Source organism: Macrobrachium nipponense, chromosome 13 (assembly GCF_015104395.2).
Source record: "Macrobrachium nipponense isolate FS-2020 chromosome 13, ASM1510439v2, whole genome shotgun sequence".
Taxonomy (NCBI): Eukaryota; Metazoa; Arthropoda; class Malacostraca; order Decapoda; family Palaemonidae; genus Macrobrachium; species Macrobrachium nipponense.
Window position 1 is genome coordinate 90,860,953 of NC_087206.1, and position 22,129 is coordinate 90,883,081.

The 22,129-nt window shown below is 40.4% G+C and overlaps 2 protein-coding genes across 3 annotated transcripts in view; both read left to right on the forward strand.

Annotated features, from left to right (window-relative positions):
* LOC135225198 (uncharacterized) overlaps positions 1 to 18,580 on the forward strand; it is a 76,746-nt gene extending 58,166 nt beyond the window's left edge. For both annotated transcript variants that reach the window (XM_064264503.1, XM_064264504.1), the window contains 2 exons: positions 8,807 to 8,926; positions 10,019 to 18,580. In XM_064264503.1, the coding sequence (XP_064120573.1) occupies positions 8,807 to 8,926; positions 10,019 to 13,287 (3,389 nt within the window). In that variant the 3' untranslated portion in view covers positions 13,288 to 18,580. The remainder of the gene's footprint in view (positions 1 to 8,806; positions 8,927 to 10,018) is intronic.
* Positions 18,581 to 18,712: 132 nt separating this feature from the next.
* On the forward strand, positions 18,713 to 21,913 carry LOC135225199 (uncharacterized). The gene is made up of 3 exons (XM_064264505.1): positions 18,713 to 19,566; positions 21,273 to 21,453; positions 21,734 to 21,913. The coding sequence occupies exons 1-3, from the start codon at positions 19,369 to 19,371 to the stop codon at positions 21,802 to 21,804; spliced, it is 450 nt and encodes a 149-aa protein (XP_064120575.1). The 5' UTR covers positions 18,713 to 19,368; the 3' UTR covers positions 21,805 to 21,913.
* The last annotated feature ends 216 nt before the right edge of the window (positions 21,914 to 22,129 follow it).

The window sequence follows — 22,129 nt, forward strand, 5'->3', positions numbered from 1 at the left end:
GGAGTCCTGATTCTCTTAGTCTGGGGAGCTGTCCAGCGTGTTGTCATGTATGGACAAGGCCGTCAGGGATGGTTCGGAGGAGCTAGTTTCGAATTTTGGAACTGCCTTCCTGAAGAAAAGAGCACTGCTGTGCAGTTTTACTGCTAAGTCGGTATCTCCCGCTCAGAAAGCGGAATTGCTCTTTGCGCCTCTTTCGGACCATCTCTTCCCCCAGGCTATGGTAAAGGATCTTGCACAGAGTCTGCAAGAAAAGGCGACCCAGGACCTCTTGGTTCAGTCTTCAAGACGTCCAGCGGTTCCTTCCACTTCGACATTCAGCAAACCCCCTAAGAAAGTCAAACCCTTTCGTGGGGCACCCATCGAGAGCAGCTCCCTCGAGGGAGAGGGTTTTCGAGAGGAAGAGCTTCATTCAAACCCAAAAACAGCAAATGAAGATCTCGTCCTTCAGACACCAGTCGGGGCCAGACTGGAATTCTTTGCGGAGGCTTGGAGGCAGAGAGGGGCAGATCCTTGGACCCTCAAGATAGTAGAGCGGGGGTACAAGATCCCCTTTCTACATCCTCCTCCTTTGACATCAACTCCCAGAGACCTCTCTCCATCCTATCAGGGAGAGAAGAAAAGTGTTCTTTTCGATCTATTAGACCAGATGGTCGAAAAAAGAGCGGTGGAACAAGTCTTGGACCTAGAGTCACCGGGCTTCTACAACAGGATTTTCCTAGTGCCGAAGCAGTCGTCAGGTTGGCGCCCGGTCCTGGATGTGAGCAGGCTCAATCTTTTTGTAGAAAAGATAAAGTTCAAAATGGAGACGCCTCAGTCGGTGCTGGGAGCATTGAGACCTGGCGACTGGATGGTGTCTCTAGACCTGCAGGACGCGTACTTCCACGTCCCAGTCCACCCTCTTTCAAGGAAGTACCTGAGATTCGTCTTGGACAACAGGGTTTGGCAGTTCAGAGCCCTTTGTTTCGGTCTCAGCACGGCCCCGATGGTTTTCACAATGATTATGAGGAATGTAGCGAAGTGGCTCCATTCGTCAGGAATCAGGATATCCCTCTACCTCGACGATTGGCTGATCAGAGCGTCGTCGAGGCAGAAGTGTCTGAAGGACCTTCAGTTTACGCTAGCCCTAGCAAAGTCTCTGGGTCTTTTGGTCAACACCGAAAAGTCGCATCTGACCCCGACACAGTCCATCGTGTATCTGGGGATTCAGATGGATTCAGTGGCTTTTCGGGCGTTTCCATCCCAGGAACGTCAGCGACTGGGGTTAGAGAAAGTCGCAGCCTTCCTAGAGAGAGAAGCTTGTTCGGTGAGGGAGTGGATGAGTCTGCTGGGCACCATTTCCTCGCTAGAAAAGTTTGTCTCGCTGGGAAGACTGCACCTCAGGCCTCTTCAATTTTTCCTTGCGGAAGAATGGACGTCGAAAGAGGACCTGAATGCGATCCTAAGGATCTCCAACGAAGTAAAAGTACACTTAAGATGGTGGCTCGACCCTCAGAAGTTACGAGAGGGCCTCTCCTTAAATCTTCTGAGCCCCGACCTAGTGTTGTTCTCAGACGCTTCCATTTCCGGTTGGGGAGCAACACTAGGGGGGGAAGAAGTGTCAGGCTCCTGGAGAGGGGAACAGGTAGCCTGGCACATCAATGTAAAGGAACTGGCAGCGATATTCCTGTCGCTGCAGTTCTTCGAAGAAAAACTGTCAAGCAAGGTTGTTCAAGTCAACTCGGACAGTACCACAGCCCTTGCGTATCTAAAGAATCAGGGAGGGACTCGCTCCAGATCCCTTTTTCTCCTGGCGAAAAGGAAGTTCTGCTATGGGCAGACGCAAGGCGCATCAAGATCCTGACAAGATTCGTGGCAGGGGTTCAGAATGTCGGGGCGGACCTTCTCAGCCGCCGAAATCAGATTCTACCAACAGAATGGACCTTGCACCAGGAAGTCTGTCAATAGTTATGGAGATTGTGGGGACGTCCTCTAGTAGACCTGTTCGCTACATCAAGGACGAAGAGGCTTCCTCTGTATTGCTCCCCGGTTCTGGACCCAGGGGCAATTGCAGTGGACGCGTTGCTCTGGAACTGGACAGACCTGGATCTTTACGCCTTTCCCCCATTCAAGATCATGGGGGACGTAATGAGGAAGTTCACAGCGTCAGAAGGGACAAGGTTGACTCTGATTGCCCCAATGTGGCCAGCAAGAGAGTGGTTCACAGAGGTCATGACGTTCCTTGTGGACTTCCCAAGAACGTTGCCCTGGAGGAGAGATCTACTCAGACAGCCTCACTTCAAAAGGTTTCATCAAAACCTCTCCGCTCTGGCCCTGACTGCGTTCAGACTATCGAAAAGTTGGCCAGAGCGAGAGGCTTTTCAAAGGCAGCTGCGAGAGCAATCGCTAATGCTCGAAGAGCCTCTTCAAGAGCTGTCTACCAGTCTAAGTGGTCCTCCTTCAGGGCATGGTGCAAGAAGGAAGGAATTTCCTCTTCCACGACCTCTGTGAATCAGATAGCAGATTTCTTACTCTATCTAAGAAATGTGCAAAAAATTGGCAGTTCCTACAATCAAGGGTTATAGGAGTATGTTGTCTGCCGTTTTTCGCCACAGAGGAATGGACCTCTCCGACAATAAGGATCTGCACGATCTCTTAAGGTCGTTCGAAACCACCAAAGTTCCACAAGCAAGACCGCCCTCATGGAATTTAGATGTGGTGTTGAAACATCTGATGCTAAGTCCCTTTGAGCCTCTCCATGAAGCTTCTCTAAGGGACTTAACGAGAAAAACGCTTTTCCTAGCTTCTCTGGCGACGGCGAAGAGAGTTAGTGAAATCCAAGCGTTCAGTAGCCTAGTGGGTTTCAAGGGAGACAGCGCTGTCTGCTCGTTGAACCCTTCTTTCTTGGCTAAGAACGAGAACCCGTCTAATCCTTGGCCAAAGAGCTTTGAAATCAAAGGAAATCGAGTCTCGTGGGTCAAGAACCAGAGAGAGCCCTGTGCCCTGTCAGGGCTCTCAAGTTCTATGTGAATAGGACTAGAGAGATAAGAGGTCCCTCAGGTAATCTCTGGTGCTCGGTGAAGAGACCAGATTTGCCGTTGTCGAAGAATGCTGTTGCTTCTTCTTGAGGGACGTCATTAAAGAGGCTCATTCATCTTGCCAGAAGACTGATATGAGCCTCTTTTTAAAGTGGAAAGCTCACGAGGTCAGAGCCGTAGCTACCTCTCTTGCCTTCCAAAGGAACATGTCTATCAGAGATATTCTTGATAGCACCTTCTGGAGGAGCAATTCCGTATTCGCCTCACATTACCTCCGGGATGTGAGAACGATTTACGAGAACTGTAGTTCTTTGGGACCTTACATTTCGGCAGACACAGTTTTGGGGGCTGAAGGTAGCTCTCTCCCTATCCCTTAGCTTAGTTAGGTTAGTTTATTGTGTTTTTGGTTGATGGTGAGATCTTCTGTGAAAATCTCCCATTCCATAGTGTTAATATCAGGGGTTTTTTGGTTAGTTGGTCAGGTGGTGGTCGGTTGCTGTGTTACTGCCATATGTTACTGCCATATGTTTGGCTAGATGGTCTTGTCGCATTGTGGTCACGTCCCCGTTGACAGAGCATCCAGAGAGCACCAGCACTACAGGTCAAAACCTGGCTGGCAACTCTGATAAAGCATAAGCAGGCTTTAGGTGACAGTAATCACATAGTCTACTTTGCTATCAGGTAAGGAACCAATAAGTTAATCTTTTATTTTAATTTAAATTTCCTAAAAAATCCTAGTCTGTCTCTACCCACCATCCGAAGGTGTGATTCAGCTATATATATATCTGACAGGTAAGTTTCATGAACAAAATTTTATTGTTATAATACAATTAAGTTTGTTCATACTTACCTGGCAGATATATATAATTAGAGTGCCCACCCTCCTCCCCTCAGGAGACAAGGGCCATGAATAAATATGAATAGAAAATGGGAATGGTTCCTGATATCCGCCTCCCAGCGGCGGGAATGGGTACTACCACCTGACCGCCCCACTACGTGTGCCGCGAATTTTGAAATTCTGTCGGACGTCAGAAATACAGCTATATATATATCTGCCAGGTAAGTATGAACAAACTTAATTGTATTATAACAATAACATATTTAAAAAACAGGGGGAACCTACTTTGCAGTTTTCCACTTATCGCGGTCGGTTCTGGTCCCCATTAATAGCGATAGGTGAGGGATTACTGTATACAAATATCTTACCCGCTATATGGTAGCATATGCTCCACTCCTTGGCAAGGAGGAGTTTGGAGTAATACAAACCCTGGTGTCTTGGTTTGTTATTGGACAGTCAAAGTTTCTCTTTGGTTCCCTATACAATGGTTATCCCATGTATCATTGTACGTCACTCAGGTTCTGAGTGGTTAGATATCAATTTACCTAGCTTCTCAACGGGCTTCTGTCCCTCTCCAAGAACCATTTCTTTTGAGAGCTGGACTGGTGGGACGGTTTGCTTCGCTCTAGGGGCTCTGCCAAGCTACTACCCCCACCTCTCAAGAGGCATAGGATGTACTATGCTACAAACGTCGCGTCATCTTAACCAGGACGTCATTCGTCTGAAGCCAGGATTGACTTTGGAGCAGGTGAGGTCGGTGGCTCCATCCTTGTCTCCATAGGATGCCTCAGCGTTGGAATCTACGGCAGCCTCCATATTGCAGACGGTTTCTTGGCTGGACTTCTGGTCGGTGGTCTTGGCCAAGATAGCTTCTGACAGGTCCCCAGAAGGGTTGGTGTGTGCGTCCTCTCTTGCCAGTTTGTTGCTGTCCGGGGGCAAGGCGTTTTCATATATGGCTCACCTCGGTGTTAAGTGTTAATTTATTGGCTAACCTACTCCTGATTAGAAGAGACGCAGCTTTATCCTATATGGAAAAATCAGTTGACCCTGAGTCCTTGCTGGCTTTGAGGAATGGGGATCTGTTGGAGTCTCAATTTTTGTTCCCTCGGACTGAGCTGGAGGATGTGATAGACCGGCGCCGGGCTGACACCAAGGACAGACTAGTTGCACCAGGCTGTGTCTAAGTCTAAGTCTCGTCCTCAGAAACGTCTGGCTCCTCCTCCTCCCCCTGCCCAGCAACAGTCACAAAGATCATTGCCTGGTAGGCTGTCGAGGAGTTTGGTTTCAGCAGGGCCTCCCTGTTTGTCCCAGCCTAAGTCAGAGAGAGGACCAGTGTCCCTTTCGCTCCCATTCCTTTTAAGCCGAGAAGGGGCCCCAGGGGCAGAGTTAAAGGGGGTCGTTGGTAGGTTAGGCGCCTCTCCCTCTCCTGTGCCAGAGGTAGGGGGGTTGCCTGATGGGCCATTGGGCACAGTGGCAGAGTTATGGGGTGGGGAAGTGGGTGGTAATGTCCTTCGGGTGGGTACCTACTGCTGTTCGACTTCTCTCCTCTCTCGGACAAGCCACAGCTCAGGAGGGCGTATCCTCCAGATTCTCTGAAGTTCTTGGCTCTTCGGGAGGAAGTGCAGAAGATGCTGGACAAGGATGCGATAGAGGAAGTAGTGCGTCCGTCTCCAGGGTTTTACAGTCACATCTTCTCGGTGCTCAAGGCGTCGGGAGGATGGAGGCCTGTGATCAACTTATCCACCCTGAATCACTTCATCAGGAAGACACGGTTCAAGATGGAGACCCCACGTTCAGTTTTGGCAGCTGTGAGGGAAGGCGACTTCATGCTGTCGATAGACTTAAGGGATGCATACTTCCAGATCCCTAGTCATCCAACGTTCAGGAAGTTCCTTCGCTTCTCTCTCGGGGACAAGGTCTTCGAATTCAAAGTCCCGTGCTTGGGGCTGACCACAGCCCCTCAAGTGTTTACAAGGGTCTTCTCTTTCGTTTCAAGTTGGGCCCATGCTCAGGGGGTCCGTTTGCTGAGGCACCTCGACGATTGGTTAGTTTTAGCAGGTTCCAGGGAAAAGCTGCTGCAGGACAGAGATTGTCTGCTTCGGTTCTGTCTGGAACTGGGCATCGTGGTCAACCAGGAAAAGTCAAACCTTATACCTAGTCAAAGGATCCTCTACCTGAGCATGGTCATCGATACGGCGGTTGCAAGAGTTTTCCCATCAGATCAAAGGTTGGAGAAGTTGCGAGTGGTGGCGCGCGACTTCCTGTCGGAACCACATCTGTCAGCTCATCAGTGGCAGGTTCTTCTAGGAATTTTGTCTTCCCTGGAGAAGCTGGTCCCTCATGGGCATCTTCATCTTCAGTCTCTACAATGGAGAGTGGGGGAATTCTGGTCTCCAGTAGGGGACTCACCCCGTTAAAGGTTCCTCTGTCTCTGGAAGTGAGAGAAGACCTTCGTTGGTGGTTGGACGACTGAAATCTTTTGAAGGGTGCCCCTCTGCGTTCTCTCCCACCGGACTTCCTTCCATTTTAAGACGCCTCCCTCACATGTTGGGGGTTTCATGTAGGCAGCCTCATTTCCTCAGGCGTTTGGAGTTTGGGGGACAAACAGCAGCATATCAACGTCTTGTAGTTGAAGGCAGCCTTCCTGGGTCTGAAGGAGTTTTGGGAGAAGGTAGAGGGTTGTTCTGTCGTTCTCATGTTGGACAACACCATAGTGGTCACCTATGTGAACAAGCAGGGAGGCCTAGTTTCACATCAACTTCACACCTTGACCATCGAGGTTCACCAGTGGGCAGTCAGCAGTTCGGTAGAGCTTTCAGCCAGGTATATCCTAGGCAAACAGAATGTGGTCGCAGACAAACTCAGTCGTTGGGATCAGATCCTAGGCACAAGAGTGGTCCCTGTATCAGGTAGTAGCAGACAAGCTCTTCCAGGTTTTGGGGAGACCCATGCTGGACCTTTTCGTGACTTGGTTCAATACGAAACTGGAGATATTCTGTTCAGTGGTTCCATATCCTTAAGCGTTAGCAGAGGACGCGTTCCAACATCCCTGGGACAACCTACAGGTGTATGCCTTCCCTCCGTTTTGTTTGATCCGTCAAGTTCTGAACAGCTGATAAGTTTGCAGTGTCTCAGGCAGAATGATTTCCAGATCTGCTGTCGTTGTTGTCGGAGGTTCCAAGGGAAATTCCCCCTTGGCGGAAAGGTTCCACCAGTCAGTAGAATCCCTGTCTTTTTACGGTTGGAGGCTATCAAGTATCTCCTCCGAGCTAGAGGCTTTTCTCAGAGAACAGCAGGGCATATGTCCAGCAGTCTCAGAAGGTCGACCTCTGCAGTTTACCAAGGCAGATGGGCAATCTACTGTGATTGGTATCGTAAACAGGGTTTTTCTCTACTCTCAACCTCTATTTAGCGAATAGCAGACTTTTTAACCTTCCTCAGAGATGAGAAACATTTGTCCGTTTCTGCCATTAGAGGCTACAGGGTGGCCCTGAGTTTAGTGTTATGCATTAGAGGTATTGATATCTCCTCATCCTGGGAACTTTCTTTGCTAGTTAAGGGGTTTGAGCAATCGAGTTCTCTTAGGGAGCTCAAGCCTCTGACGTGGGATGTTTCCTTGGTTCTCAAGAGCTTCATTAAGGGTCCATATTAGCCTTTGCATCACTCATCTGACAGGAACTTGATGCTCAAGACGGTTTTCCTCCTGGCCTTGGCATCTTTGAAGAGGGTAGGAGAGCTCTACGGCTGAGATATAATGTGAAGCACACCAGGGGTTGGGGGTCGGTGTCCTTCAAGTTTGTCCCAGAATTCGTGACCAAGACCCAAAATCCCTCTGTACAATGATAGGTTCACTTCATTTTCCATTCCATCACTGAATGACTTTGTGGGTGGTGATGCTCAAGAGCTTTTGTTGTGTCCTGTCCAGGCCCTGCATTGCTATCTTGAAAGGACATGGCACCTTCGGCCAGGCTGCCACAGACTTTTCGTTAGCACAGGACGTACAAAGAAAGAGGTGTCGAAGAATACTATCTCTTTTTGGATACGGGAAGCCATCAGACAGGCATATTTGACTCTTGATGATTCCGTCACTACGTCTGTGCACGCTTAGAGTGCATGATGTTTGGGGTATTGGTCCCTCTATAGTTTTCAAAAAGAACTTGGTTTTACATAGAGTGCTGAGCGCTGGTAATTGGTTACGCCAGTCCAAGTTCACCTTTTCCTGTCTTAAGGATGTTGCCCACAGATCTGCTGACACGTTTTCCCTTGGTCCTGTGGTGGCTGCCCAACAGGTTGTGTAACTCATAGTTGCCCTTAACAGGGCACTTTTGTATCTTACCTGAGATGATTGTGTGGATGAAAGTAAGTGATGAGTTGGCTGGTCTCTTTCTTTCTCTTGTACCTTTCCTTCTTCCTTCGGGCGGGTTAAGGAATTGACACGTCATTCCCTGGACTGGTCTGATACAGGTGAGTAAGATAGTCATACTGATAGTGTGGTCACTTGGTATACAAATATCCAACCCTCTATTCGGTAGCATATGCTCCACTCCTTACTTTACTTCTCATCTTAAAGTGGTCTCCTATAGTTGTCAGGTCTCAGTCACCACTGGGACACACTCATCAGCGCAATCTTTTCACCTAAGTTGAGCCAGGTGATTGATGAATACCTAAGGCTCAAGGTGGCACATGTTCAAAGCTTCTAATGATTCTTTTCTTTCTTAGTTGAAAGAGTGCACCTGGTAACATTTAGAGACCATAAATATGGACCTATATGAGTGATGGCTTTGTTTAAAAGAAAAATATACTTTGTAAAAATAATTCAGTGTTTAATTTTATTACCATATACTTACTACTAATTCAGCTGTTTAAAATAATATTAAAATGTTTCTTTGGAAAACAACAAAATGTGGGGAAAAGCCTATAATGAAATTGTTTACTTACAAATTTTTCTTCACAGGAAAAAGAGATCCATTTTATTTGGCTCTAAATCCTGAGGAGGAAGAAAATTGGAAGAAATATGTTCGAGAAGGTACACGCAATTTGAGAAATGAAGCAGAGAGAGTTATGCGTAGGCCAGGTAATATGCAGAATTGGAAATATTCTTAATTTTGGTTTGATGATTTCACATCAGCAGTCTTTTAGCCAACTGGCATAATATGATTTAAGTTGATTTGTAAGAAATAGCTCATTAGTCAGTTATTTGGGAAATAACCCCGTTATACCAGGGGTTTCGTGGGGATATGCTCTTAGTCACTCAAAATGATAAATAATTACCATAAAAGAGTACTTATTTCCAATAAATGAATACTCATAAATACATTGAAGAAAAAAAAAGCTGTTCAAAGAAATAATACTTTGGGAAAAATTATTGTGAGGAAGCAGAAGACATTATTTCAGTCACTAAGTACCATCTCCTTGATCATAAAGCATTTACATATTGACAGTAATATAATTTTTGAAGCTTTTACTTTTATTTGTAACTACCGTTCTATTACTCGTTCTAATTTTTTACTAGCCTATTTGGCATGTAAATAGAGAGCATTCATATATGATGTAAAATTTCAGAAATACTTATACAGTCAAGCCCAAATGACTACGAAAATGTAGAACATTTTAGCCATCACCACTTTTCCCAAATTTAATTCATAAAACCGTGACCTAAGTTGGGATATCATGTAGATGTGGCAAGCACAGTGCCACATCTTCCCATGTGTATCTAACCATGAAGATGTAAATTGGACCAAAGAATTGAAATCTGAAGAATTGAAATCATCATTGAACTACTTTGGTTGGAAAGTAGGATGAGGATGATGTCATTTCTAATTATCTGAATGAATTATACTTATGCCCAATATCTAGTCCAGACTCGCCGATAAAAATAAATGATACAATGCGATAAAACAAAAAAATACTGTTATTGGCTGCTCAAGCGATGGTAAATTGTAAATTAAGTTGGCCTTGTCTGTGAATGGTCTCTTTCTTCTGGACAGCCCTTAGGAGGAATAAGTAGGATCTTATGACCAGATTAAAGAACCCAGAGTTGAGGAATGCATATTAGCTGTAGTCAGATTATAAGTCAGGAAGAAGTTTGGCAACATAGCTAATGACAGCCATGTTCATAGTCATTTTCTTTTGACTATAGTTGAATTTTTCTTGCATTTTTTTTCAGAGCTACTTGAATCCTTGCTTCTCGGAATTATGCGACTGGATGCTTGGAAAATAACTGATGAAGAAATTCAAGCTGACTCGGATGAAGAGAGTAATTCAATGTGTACCTCTGAAAAATTGCAGGCGGCATCTGTAGTTAAAACAGTTAGTAACCAGTCATTTAATGGTAGTGAAAGTGATCCAAGCAGTCTTTTAGCACTTAGTTCAATAAACAATGTCAAAACTGAAACTGTGGAAAAGACTAACATAACAAAAAGAAAAAGTAACTCATCAGTGAATAAACCCTCAAAATTCATAAAGACAGCTAAAGCTGAAGGCTCTACTGATACTAATCAGCTTTCTAATGCAGTCAGTAAACCTGGATTGGGTCTTGGGATATGTGATACTTTTGTTAACAATAGGCTCGTCAATCTTTTAATGGGTAAGGAGAAGCGTCAGTCAGAAAAATCAAAGGATGTTGCAAAAATGTCCAGATCAAGTCTTGTGCAAGATAATTCTGGTAATTTTTCATCAGAAGTCAGTAAGGAAAATATCAAGAAGGGTGATGTCCCTTTCAAAAGAGAACTTAAGTCTTCCGAGCATATGATGATTGATGCAACCACAAGAAACTCTCCTAAACAGAGTGATTCAAAATTCCAAGAAGCCCATTCGCTTGGTCATTCTTCTGCAGGTGATAAACCTCAGCAAGAAAGCTGTTCTTCGTTAAGGGAAAGCAAGATTCCCCAAGTGAAACTGGAAGATTCTCCTAGGGATGAACGATCAAGCAGCCCTGCAAATGACGAAGAAAATTTGCCCCGAATCATAAGTGTTGAAGACAGGGCTTACCACATGTGGCAACACAAAGACCAGGATGACTCCAAAGATATGCACAAAGACCAGGATTACTACAAAGATATGAAATGGGAGACTGATTCCTTACAGACAAAGAAAAAAAGTTCCAAAACTTTTGGAAAGTCTGTGTTGTCACTAGTAAAGAAGAGTGGACCTAAAAGTAAAAGGCCAGAACAGTTGGAATCTGCATATAGCCATGATCAGCAAGTTATTGGACCTGGAGACTTAAACAGAATTAACCTTGCAGCCACCAGTGTTCCTGGATCGACTTGTGTTCAATCTACCCCAGGAATTGTTAGAGTCCCTCACAGTCAACAAGGGCAGAGTGGACCATCCTATTTGCAGTCTTCTCAAATAGTGCAATCACATAGTCAGCCTCAGTTTAAACAGAGTTTATCTGCGTCACCTGATTCTCAGACTAAATGTGAAATATTTCAACCAATTCAGAATCCTTGTAGAGATGATCGATATTCACTTTCCTCTAGGTCAACTTCTGTGGACTTTGAGTCCCTTCAGAACAGACTGCATATGCCCCAAAGTCTTGCAGGTAATATCTCTTCACCTAACATTCCAGCATCTATGGGCACTCATTTTGGAATTAATAATCAGGGAATTCAACCTGGACATGCAATAGCCCCCCAAGAAAACTTATTTAGTAATCCTGGAATAGCCAATATGAGGAATTGGTCTTCTGCACAGGTGCACCCTACCCAGTCAAAGCAAGGTAAACAGGGTGAAGAGAGGCCCTCACTTCCAAAGGTATCTGAGTGTATAGAGACTTGGCAAAAGGTTTTTCCTTGGATGTACTATGTGGAGCATGAAAGGGCTTTTATTTGCAGTATATGTGAGTGGTCATCCTCAGATCGTAATGACATTGAAGTATTCAGGCTTCAGACTCCAAAAGATGTGTATTTAGTTGCGGGTCAGCTTCGGTATCATAAAGAAACCTCTATGCATAGGGTAGTGGCTTTTAAGAGAGAAAAAGTGGTAGAATTGTTTGATTATGTGTATCCTGTGTTGAAGGGGCACTTGCAAGAAATCTCTGGTGTGGAGGACATCATTAGAACCGTCAGTGATTTAGCTGGAGGTACATTTCCTGGCCCCCAACAGTCACCACAGAAAGAATATTTTATCTCATACATGATCAAGCACATAGCTGAGTGCATAGAAGATAAACTGTTTGAATCTCTTTCAGAAAGTCCTTTCTTTAGTGTCATAGCGGTGAAAGATAAAGACTATGCCATAATACGATGGCTAAACAACAGGGGTGAAAGTGAGGAACATTTCTTTTGCAGCCAAATAGGGTACCCAGGTCAGGCAATGTCATGTTTAACCTACTTAAGAAAGCGTAATGTGAATATGAGTAAATTGATATCATATACTAGTTTATCAAATTTGATTGAAACAACTATTGATTCTTCAGTAATGCTTCAGGTACCAGTACGTTATCCACCACTGTCTGTTTGTCTTGAGTGGCTGGACAAGGCAAGTTTTCTGAAGAACCTCTTCCAACATTTGTCTGTATTAACTCGGTTATGTAAAGCATCCTACCATAAGTTTGCACAGTTTCCTGAAGCGTCAGAACTCATGAACATGACTGAACCATACAGTCATAATTGTATTGTTAATTCAAGAATCGTTAATTTCTTTTTTGGCAATATCAAAGTGCTAAGAAAAATTTCTCAAGACATATATAAGACAACTGGTAATATGGAAGCTTTTGGATTCAGTGTCCTAGAATTACAAGACTATGATTCTTTGTTGAGATGTTCATCACTGCTAACTAAGCTTCATTCAATCATGAGTACCAAGCATACTGATCCCCAGTCATTATGTCAATTAATGAAGGAGTTTAGATCTCAGATCTGCCAAAGGTTACCTGAGCTGAAGCACGAGAACTTGAATGAGTATAATGTAATGTCACTTATAGATATCTTTCTCTCACATGTGATGTTGACCTTGCTCTCTCCTGGGAAAGAAATTACTGATATATTTTCTAAAAATATGAGGCACTTGTCTTCAGCAGACTTGGAAATGATCTCTCCAAATCTGATGTCAGAATATCAAGGGAACAGTTCGCAATACTTGGCAAAATTACATTCGTTAGGGAAGCAGTTAGGGGAGAGTCATGACAGTAGTCTCTTGCATTTACTGTCCATCATTGTATCAAAGCAAGACCTAGCCCAGATGTACCCAGATTTATATAGACTTTATCAGAAAATTACTGTTTTGCCGTTTCTTCATGCCCACGTTGAGCAGAGCATGTTCAGCGTGGCTGCCGCTGAGGTCTTTCTTACGAACAAGGTGGAAAAGCGTTTGTTATTACCAGTGACGTTGATTCTTTTGGAAGGTCCCCCCGCCGAACTTATGGACAAGAATCATATATTGGATTCATGGTCAAGAAAGTGGAAAATTTGTAAGCTTCATAAAGATATGTAAAAGTCAGTGCTATTTTGTTTATTATATTTTTTTCACGTGGGGTTTTATTAAGAAAGGGACTTGTATAGTAGAATCTGGTTTTTATGAAAATGCATCAGAGTGAGTTTAGTCAATGGCTGGAACCAAAAGAATAGTATTAAGAAAGTAGTTTTATATATTACATATAGAAAGGCCTTTCTGTTGGGTTGTGTGTTTTGTTGGAGGGTATTAACAGATTTATTTAAATTCACCTGGAGTACTACACAATTTTATGAAAGTGTCATTTAAAGGGATTGACAGATGAGAATAAATTTAATTTGGCAGTTTTTTGAGTCCATAAGACAGCATTCCCTTTAATGTTAGAGCAACCTGAAATTTTGCAAAATTAATTAAGCCAAAATTTAGAAAGAACAAAAAACAAAATAAATGATACTTGATTTTAGTACCTTTAATATTACACTCCACTGAGAGAGGCAAACCACAGTGTATTGAAATCTGCTATTTGAAAGTGTGATTCCACTCCCCAGCTGTTGCAGGATGATATAAAATAAGAACATTTGATGTGTGCATGAACAATATGGAATCAGATATCTCAAAAGCTACTTTGTTTTGTTTACTCTGATTAAAACTAAATGAAAAGGATATTTAGTTCACAACTTAGAGTGCATGGTGTTAGTCTGCAAGGTATTTGATTACCATTTGCAAGAAGGATGTTTTCATAATTTACACATTGGGTTACAGTAAGCAGTTTCCAGCATTTTTTCATATTTGAGACTAAGCCTATGTTAAGGTATGTCAGATGATTGTTACACACTGCCAATTGCAAATATATGGTGAATGTATGTATTGTCAAAGAAAAAGAATTTTTAATATTTATTCAGTGAAGACAGTAGTATTATGGTTTCATTTTTGTGAACATAATTTTTTCAGATTTTTGTAGTTGACAGAAAGCCCACTTGCTGGCAGTTAAGTGATCTGTGTACAGACCAGTCAGTCATAACTGGACTTCATAGTATCACTTTCAGAATGTTATGCATGTATGACCCTTTGTGAAAGATAGATTTAAAGTAATTTAGGAATGGTAAGTTCAGCATATGAAGTTTCAAAGCAAAGAACAAGTGATTGGTGATATCACTTCTCTGGTCAGTAACTGCTGGTAAGTTCTTAAAATAGTGCTGTTAAGTTTAAATTTCACCACTCAGGACTTGTGGATGAATCCTTTAACGATTATTGATGATGGGTTTATTAATCAACGATTTTGAGGTAGAATTGTTACTTTAAAAGTGGTTTCAACTTACATGGCCTTGACTATATACTTCAGTATATGTTCTTTCCCCTTTCCTTGACCATCAGTGTTTAACTGTCAGCCAATGTGTACCATGGATGCCACTTGTTTACAAATGTTAAAAAGGTTAAAAACTAATTGATTCACTTAAACAGAGAACCAGGATTCTGTTTTGACAAAACAAATCATTTGAATTCATCAGTTTCAGTAGAAAAATATTTTAAGCTTTGGACATGTACCATCACAATGGTAGATGTATAAAATGTAATGGTTTTATATCTGGAATAGAAGTACAATTATAATAGAAATAAAACTTGTAAAGGAGATGTATGTAAAAGCTTGGTCAGAAGACTTGACGGCCAAGTGAATAACCACTCATACTTTGTTATATGGTTTATGGTTTTAATTACATGTAATAATGTTATTTGAGTTGTAGAGCTTTTATGTAGTCATTTCAGGTGGGACAAACTCTTCATATAAGTGTGAAATAATTTCCTGTATCAGTTTTTGTACAGTTTTGTACTAAGAAGGCAAGATAAAATTCTTTTTAGCACTTTTTTTTTTTTTTTAAGTTTTACTGCATTTACTGCAAGAATAAGAAGTGTATGAATGTTGCAACAATATCTCAGTTACATGTGATTCAGGATAGCAGATAGACCAGATGGTAAACATGAAAGCCACATACTGTAGGTTTTTAACGATTCCAGTCCAGTTTTTGCAGTCCATTATATGTATAGTTGAGTATCATGGGGGGCTGTGAAGGCCTATGAGAATCTGAATCCTTTCGTGAACCTCAATTGTAGAGCTGATCTTGTGCTGGTAGATTTGAAAGATACCAAAGTCCAGTCACTTTTGCATCTATCATCAGGGAGTATGTGAACTTCATACGGTATTTGTGACCTATTTGTTTTAGCCACTTGTTTACCCTTTCCCTTACACATCATTTTCTCATTTGAGTTGTAAATCCACAACCATTCATGTCTCGGGGTCAAGACTTACTTTTTTGCAGATACATTTAGCTTTGTGAATTTCAGTACACAACAGCAAGCCAAGGAGACATGTAGTAACTACAGTGTGTAGCAGGAAACATACTTTTTGTAAGCCATGAAGAAGCTGTTTGCAAAGCTACTTTTGGTATGAAGCAGCTAAACATGTAAACACTTGACAAAAGCAAATATATTAATTGACAGAATATTGATTAAGTAACTGTTAACTAATAACATAGCAGAGTTTTCAGATGTCTCCTTAATTTGACATGCCGTGTACAAAAAATCATTAAGCCTACTGTATTGAATTGCTAGTTAGTCACTGCAAAAGTCATTATCTGTGAGATAGTTATACTTTTTTATTTAATTTTTTTTTTGCAAGATTTAATATCTACAAGACACTCACTTCTGTTGGTATTTTGGGAGTTCATTTCTCCAAACTTTTTCTTCATCCCATTAGTAAAGCAATAACTATTTATCATTTATAGGGTTGTGATCAGTGACCTAATTCTTACCTCATCTCTTGGTCTTCTTTCTGTTGAACTCAAGGAAAGATTTCCTCTAACTTCAAAGTGATCTCATAATACCCTTCAGTCCAGCTCCTTCCATATCTACTTTGTGCAAATTAGTATCCTCAGATTGCACATTTTGGCAGCTTTCAAGTTTTTGAAATATCATCCTGCTTCAGTTTTTTCTGACTCCAATAACTTTTAGTCCTTCATGATGTAAGTGTTTTGTTTCTTTCATTATTAGGGTCAGTTGTTCTACCTTTTTTTTTTTTGGATCTGGATAAAAAAAATCATTGGACTGCTTGTTCCTTTAACCTTTGCTTTTGAAAAGCTTGACATTTGAATGTGACTTGTCATGCTTGTAGTACTTGAGAAATTTGCCAGTCTTTCAGTCCTGTTAATCATGGAAAGAAGTAGTCACCATCATCATCATCATCTTTCTGGAGGATATCTGTTAACCCTTCGAGATTCTGGTGATGTCCAGTGATGTACTAGAAATTTCATACTTGAGATTCTGTTGATGTCAGGTGACATCATGGGATTTTCATCCCAAGAGATTTTGCAGACATCATCCCTGTGAAAATTTAGAAGAAAAAAATTAACCCTAAAGATTTGAATGTCGGTTAGTATTGTGATGACACCTGGAAGGTATTGAGGTGGGTTTAATATAATTTTGCCCAAAAGTATGGTGGTTCTGAGAATAATTAACCCATTCTAAATAGGATATCATAGAATTGTTTTTGCCTTTCTCCTTTTCTCATCTTTTTTCATATGCAATGTTTTTCTTTGTTTTCATGTTTTTTCATATGCTGTGTTTTTGCTTCTTTTCCAAGTTTTTTTCTTATGCAGTCATAAGCTGCAATAGTCTTCATCATTTGAAGCAAAATAAATACTTTCCATAGTGTAAAATAGGTTTGTCAAGCTGTATTGTGTGAAAAGAGAATTCTGAAAAGCAAAGCAGTTTCTGTTCTCAGCTAACATCAACACATTATTATTATTATGTAGTTCTGTTTTCTGTTTTCAAAGTATTTTTGCTACAAACCATTACACTTATTCAGTCATTAATGAAAGAAAACTGTCTCGGTTCTCAGAAGCAGTAAGCCAGAACAAAATGTGTTTTGCTGTGAACAAACTCTGGACCCTCAAAAATCTTTAAAGGTTAATACAATCAGAATTGTTCGTAAGATACAGTTTTACAAGTAAATTGAGTGTCATTGAATTAAATACATTATTAAATGAGTTCTTTGTTATTATAATTTATTTTTTTCTGCCCAAAGTTCCCATGTTTTTACACCTGTGCAGTATTTGTTGCTATTCATAACTGTATTTGTCCAGCTACATAATTGTAAGTTTGTATTTATTGTCTCCCTGCATTATTTTGTTTTATTGGACAAGCCCTCTAGGAAATGTGGCATTTGAATTCAGTGGTCTAAGTATACAGCAGTACTATTATTACCTCTCGGATAACATACGCCATGTTCCTACCAACTACGTACTTAATATATTGTTTGTAACACAACTGTACTGTGGCATATTTCCTTTAGCATTTTGGGAAGTGATGTTTTTGTAATTACCTGTGCTAGTATTTGTCTGACATCCAATGAGTATTATTTGGCTGAAAACTTACTTATTTGTACATGCAAATTGAATGTTCCCAAAGGCTATACTCTCCTGACCAAAATGCAGTGAATGTATTTACCAACTTTAGGTTTGTTTATCTCCTTGAACGGTGGAAATTTTATTGTGTCAGAGATGAAAGCAGTTTTTCGTTTGTTGATTTCTGTTTGTTACACATTAAGTTTGAATGCTAAGCTGTAGCACTGCCAAAGCAAATTGTACAAAATATTTAGTTGTTGTCATAATTTTTATTTGATTTCGCATTTTGAACGATCAATCTGGAAGAAAAACTACTTGAATGAAACAAAATTATCTTTTGATAGATTCAAGTCCACATGAAATGATCTTTAATAATTGTTTGAATATTTTTTTCTCTCTGAATTCTGATGGGGTGTAATTTCTTATACAAGACATGTGTTTAATTATTTCTCTTTCCAGTTTGGATGGGAAGAATACTTTCACTGTACAAATTTTGGTAGGATTTTGTACAAGATGTGAACAAGTAGTTAAGACAAATCACATCAAACCTTAAGCTCTGTGTTAGTATTTAACCCCTTATAGGTTTTCATTGCAAAGATTATGATTCTTTTTGTTTAATCACATACTTAATTTTATTCTCAACCCAAAGGAGGTATGTTTTCTTAACACTGCCATAACTATGTATAACTAAACCTTGTTTGGGAAGTCTTAATTTTAAAGATGATTGAAAGTAAGAATCATAGAGCATACTTGGGTGAAAAAAAGTAGCATATATTTAATTGTATTCTTTTGTATATAGTTAGGGCATAAATTGCCAGTTTTTTGTTTTAAATTTTTTTTATAATAGAAACTTGTTATATATTGTACAGATTTCTTAAGTATTGAAGTTGAATGACGCATGTAAAATGCGTAAATGGAGTAAATGATGAAGGATTTATTGTTGAGGTTTCTGTTTTCCTTCTACCTGTGGTTTGTGTGATAGATTACCATTTGCAATCAGAACTTCCACGAGGGTTTTAATACCCATTCTGTCCAGCCCCTAATATCTGACATTATAAATGTTAACTATGATGATATATAACCTTTACCCTTTCCATCCAACTGACCAATTTTCTCAGTTTCTTAATAGTTTTGACAGCCTTCAAGATGGATTACTGTATTCTTTGATAATTACCTTGACACGTACTAAAACAGAGAAGAGGCTAAGAATGGACGATGTTCGTTGTCTTTACCTGTATGACTCAGATATTTGATGTGTCTGATCAGGTAAGTTTTATAAAACGTCCATTCCTTTAAGGGGAAAAACTCGAATTTTGGATCAGGAACACGAATTTTAGTTTACCCACTCTCCAGCATCCTAGAGGTGTGTAATGTTGCCAAACGAAAGATGAAAGCGATCTGAAGTATTTTAATAGGTAAACAATGCAATTTTGTGCGTTTATATGCAGACAGCAGAATCTATCTGTCATCCATAACGTCCACTGTCCTAGTTACTTTTCAATTATTTGCTTTGATATTGATTTTTATTTTGTTTGTTATGGTACGATATTTTTCCCTCTGGCATCGTCGTAATGTTGTATCAACAACATCATCTCCATCACCATGTGGACAGTGAGTGTTTCCCGATCAATTCTGTTTAGGGGGCGTGTTCGCGCATGTGCTGTTATTCTTGATCAGCTCTTGTCTGTTTTTATCGGGTATTTGCTTGTTTTTTTGGCTGATAATCATGCCTAAGAAGAAGTGGTCGAACAAGCGTTTAGTGTCTGCAAAAACCATGCAAAAATTACACAAAAAGATGAAAAAGGAACGTGAACAAAAAAGAAAGAATGGAACAGGAAATGGCAACTTGGAAACTCCGTCGAGCATGTGTGAAATGGAAAACATTGGTTTTCCTACAAATATATTCTACAAGACACCTACTAATGTAAGTGAAACTGTGGGGTTATTTGATGATATCGAGGACGACTTTTCATTAGTGCTATCAGATGATGAAGATGATACAATTTGCCCTGATAGTAGTAATACGAATCATGAAACTTTAAACTGCTTTTTCTCAAAGTAGCATTTTTTTTTATTCAAATGCTAACTACTTCCTTATTTATGAACCAATTTTGAAAATTTAAAAAGTATTATAATTCTGGGTGATTGTAGAAATAAAACATCCTATTACATTTTTCATATCGCCGAAAAAAAAAATTATAATAATATATTGAAATTTGAAAATTTTGATTTTTTTTCTTCAAATTTTTGTTTTTTCAGACAAGACAAAAAAAAAGGAAAACTATGAAATATGCTAGTTTATTTCTATTTGGTATACTATAAGCTTTATGCTGGATTTAAATTTTTTCGAATTAATTCATAAATAAGGGAGGAGATAGCTTTTAAAGATAGAAGAAAAAACAACCAAAAAAAGTGAAAAATATTTAAAAAATAAATACTATTCAACTTAGGAAGATGAAATTTAGCTGATGTATTCTGTGCATATAGGTGAATATTCTGTGCAAGTTTCAATATCATAGTGCAAAAATTACTCCCCTTTGAGTTTCTTCTGGGTCTGGTTTTGACAAACTGACAGCTATGAAAGCATTATAAGGGTAGAGCCACCCCCTGGATAGCCCAACGGGATTAGCACAACTAATTCAGATTTAATTTTAATTAAAAAATATTTTTTAGGAACACATATATGAAATCTGTCAAAACAAATTGATTGTAGATTTACTCGTACAGAAAATTCTACAGAGCACATTAAAATTTGCAATGAACGACTTGCCATCAAATGGCAAAAACTGATGGCTCCAGTTGAATTTCTTATAATGCAAATAACAAGCAGAATTTTAAGAAATATACATTCATCCTTTAGGAAAATCAAAAGCTTACTGTTTACAATTGTTTTGCCAACCAGAGTTACTAGATGCCTTGTGTCAGAAGGAAATCCCCTTCAACTTCATGCCATAAGAGCAATTTCTAAGTCTTTTTACTATCAGTCAAATTTATTTTCTGGTGAATGGTGTACAGTTGATGAACCCAGTATAGCTTAGTATGTGGCTCTTATTAGCTTAAAGCATGCCTCTTCACCTACACCTGGTCTTGACATGTGAACTGATGGTATGGATGGTAATACTGTTATCATTATATGCACACACATCTTTTCTTATTTTAGAGGTAATTGAACTTATAGAAGAACTGCAATATATAAAACAATTAAAATTTTGGGTATAAAACAAACCCTTTGGTTAACCCTGTTAGCATCTATGTAAATTATGAAAGACTCTCTCTCTCTCTCTCTCTCTCTCTCTCTCTCTCTCTCGCTCTCTCTTTCTCTCTCTCGATTTTCTCTCTCTCTCTCTCTCTCTCTCTCTCTCTCTCTCTCTCTCTCTAGCCAGTTGAAAGATCCAGTTGAAGTGCACCCATTTTCTCCAAATCAGCTGACTGTAGGAGGGAGAACGCATGCCAGAAAAGGCATTTCCGTTTAGGAGCGGAGAAAGAAAATAAGCCATTAACTTAGGCCTCGAGGTTAGATTAAAAAAGGCAGGTCACAGGATTAGATAGGCCTCGATGTGAGCTTTAGGAATTCCCAACATAAGACCTCTTTTCCTTCCAATTCGCTGGATGTGTTTTCGCATCTTTCAGACAATGCCGGAGGCTGTGTGTGAAATCTCAGGTGATTCAAAAACGCCCAGCCTCTGTCTCAGTAACTGCGGCAGGGCAGACGTGCCCTCTCATCTGACTGAAGTGAGCCTTTGTGTCGTCCCAGGTGGTTGGAGGCCCCCTTCATACATCATGACCCAGGTTCAAGCCCTAAGGATCAAAGGTACGTCTAGAAAGTGCAAAATCCAACCAGCCCTGTTTCTCCAAGGACTCTTGCTAATTCCAATTTCAAAACTCCTTTTTTATCACTTTTCTATTGAAATTCCTTTGTCATCATTGGGGCACGTGCTACCCCTGTGACCTGTTCAAGCTTAAGTCTTCATTGAATATTTCATTTAAGCACTAGAGTTCCTCCCCCCAGTGTGTTAGATAAAAGTGAATAATTGTAACTTTGTGCAAGAAGTCTTTATTTTATTCTGTCTCTAATCTGGGAACTCTTCCAGATCTTTGCCTAGTCGAGTGTCACGTCTCATTGGTCTCAAGTGCTTCCTTAACGCAAGATAACTATGAGTAATTTTGGAAACCAGCATTGACGTTAATCTGATTATGGCCAGCTTTTCCCTATTGTGAGCGAGAGGATTGGTCCACGTGCAGACAAGTTGCCCTTACTTTATCCCAGGCCATTCAATGGCCTCTTGTAAATAAATAATGTAGATTAATTAGCTGGTTTTTAATGGCAACCTTTCCAGAGTAAAAATAACCAAATCAATCCTTTTTAAGGTAAGTTAGAAGCACTTTACCCTCCATTATTCCCTCTAATATTTTTCCTTTACGTATTTGGGATCTCAAGGCCACCAATACACAAGAATATAAGTAGTACCTCGAGATACGAAATTAAT

Coding starts and splice junctions, on each gene's coding strand:
- LOC135225199 (XM_064264505.1), top strand. CDS start 19,369: ATGCCTAAGAAGAAGTGGTCGAACAAGCGTTTAGTGTCTGCAAAAACC. Junction 19,567..21,272: donor TCTACAAGACACCTACTAAT/GTAAGTGAAACT, acceptor CGCATCTTTCAG/ACAATGCCGGAGGCTGTGTG. Junction 21,454..21,733: donor TCAAGCCCTAAGGATCAAAG/GTACGTCTAGAA, acceptor GAACTCTTCCAG/ATCTTTGCCTAGTCGAGTGT.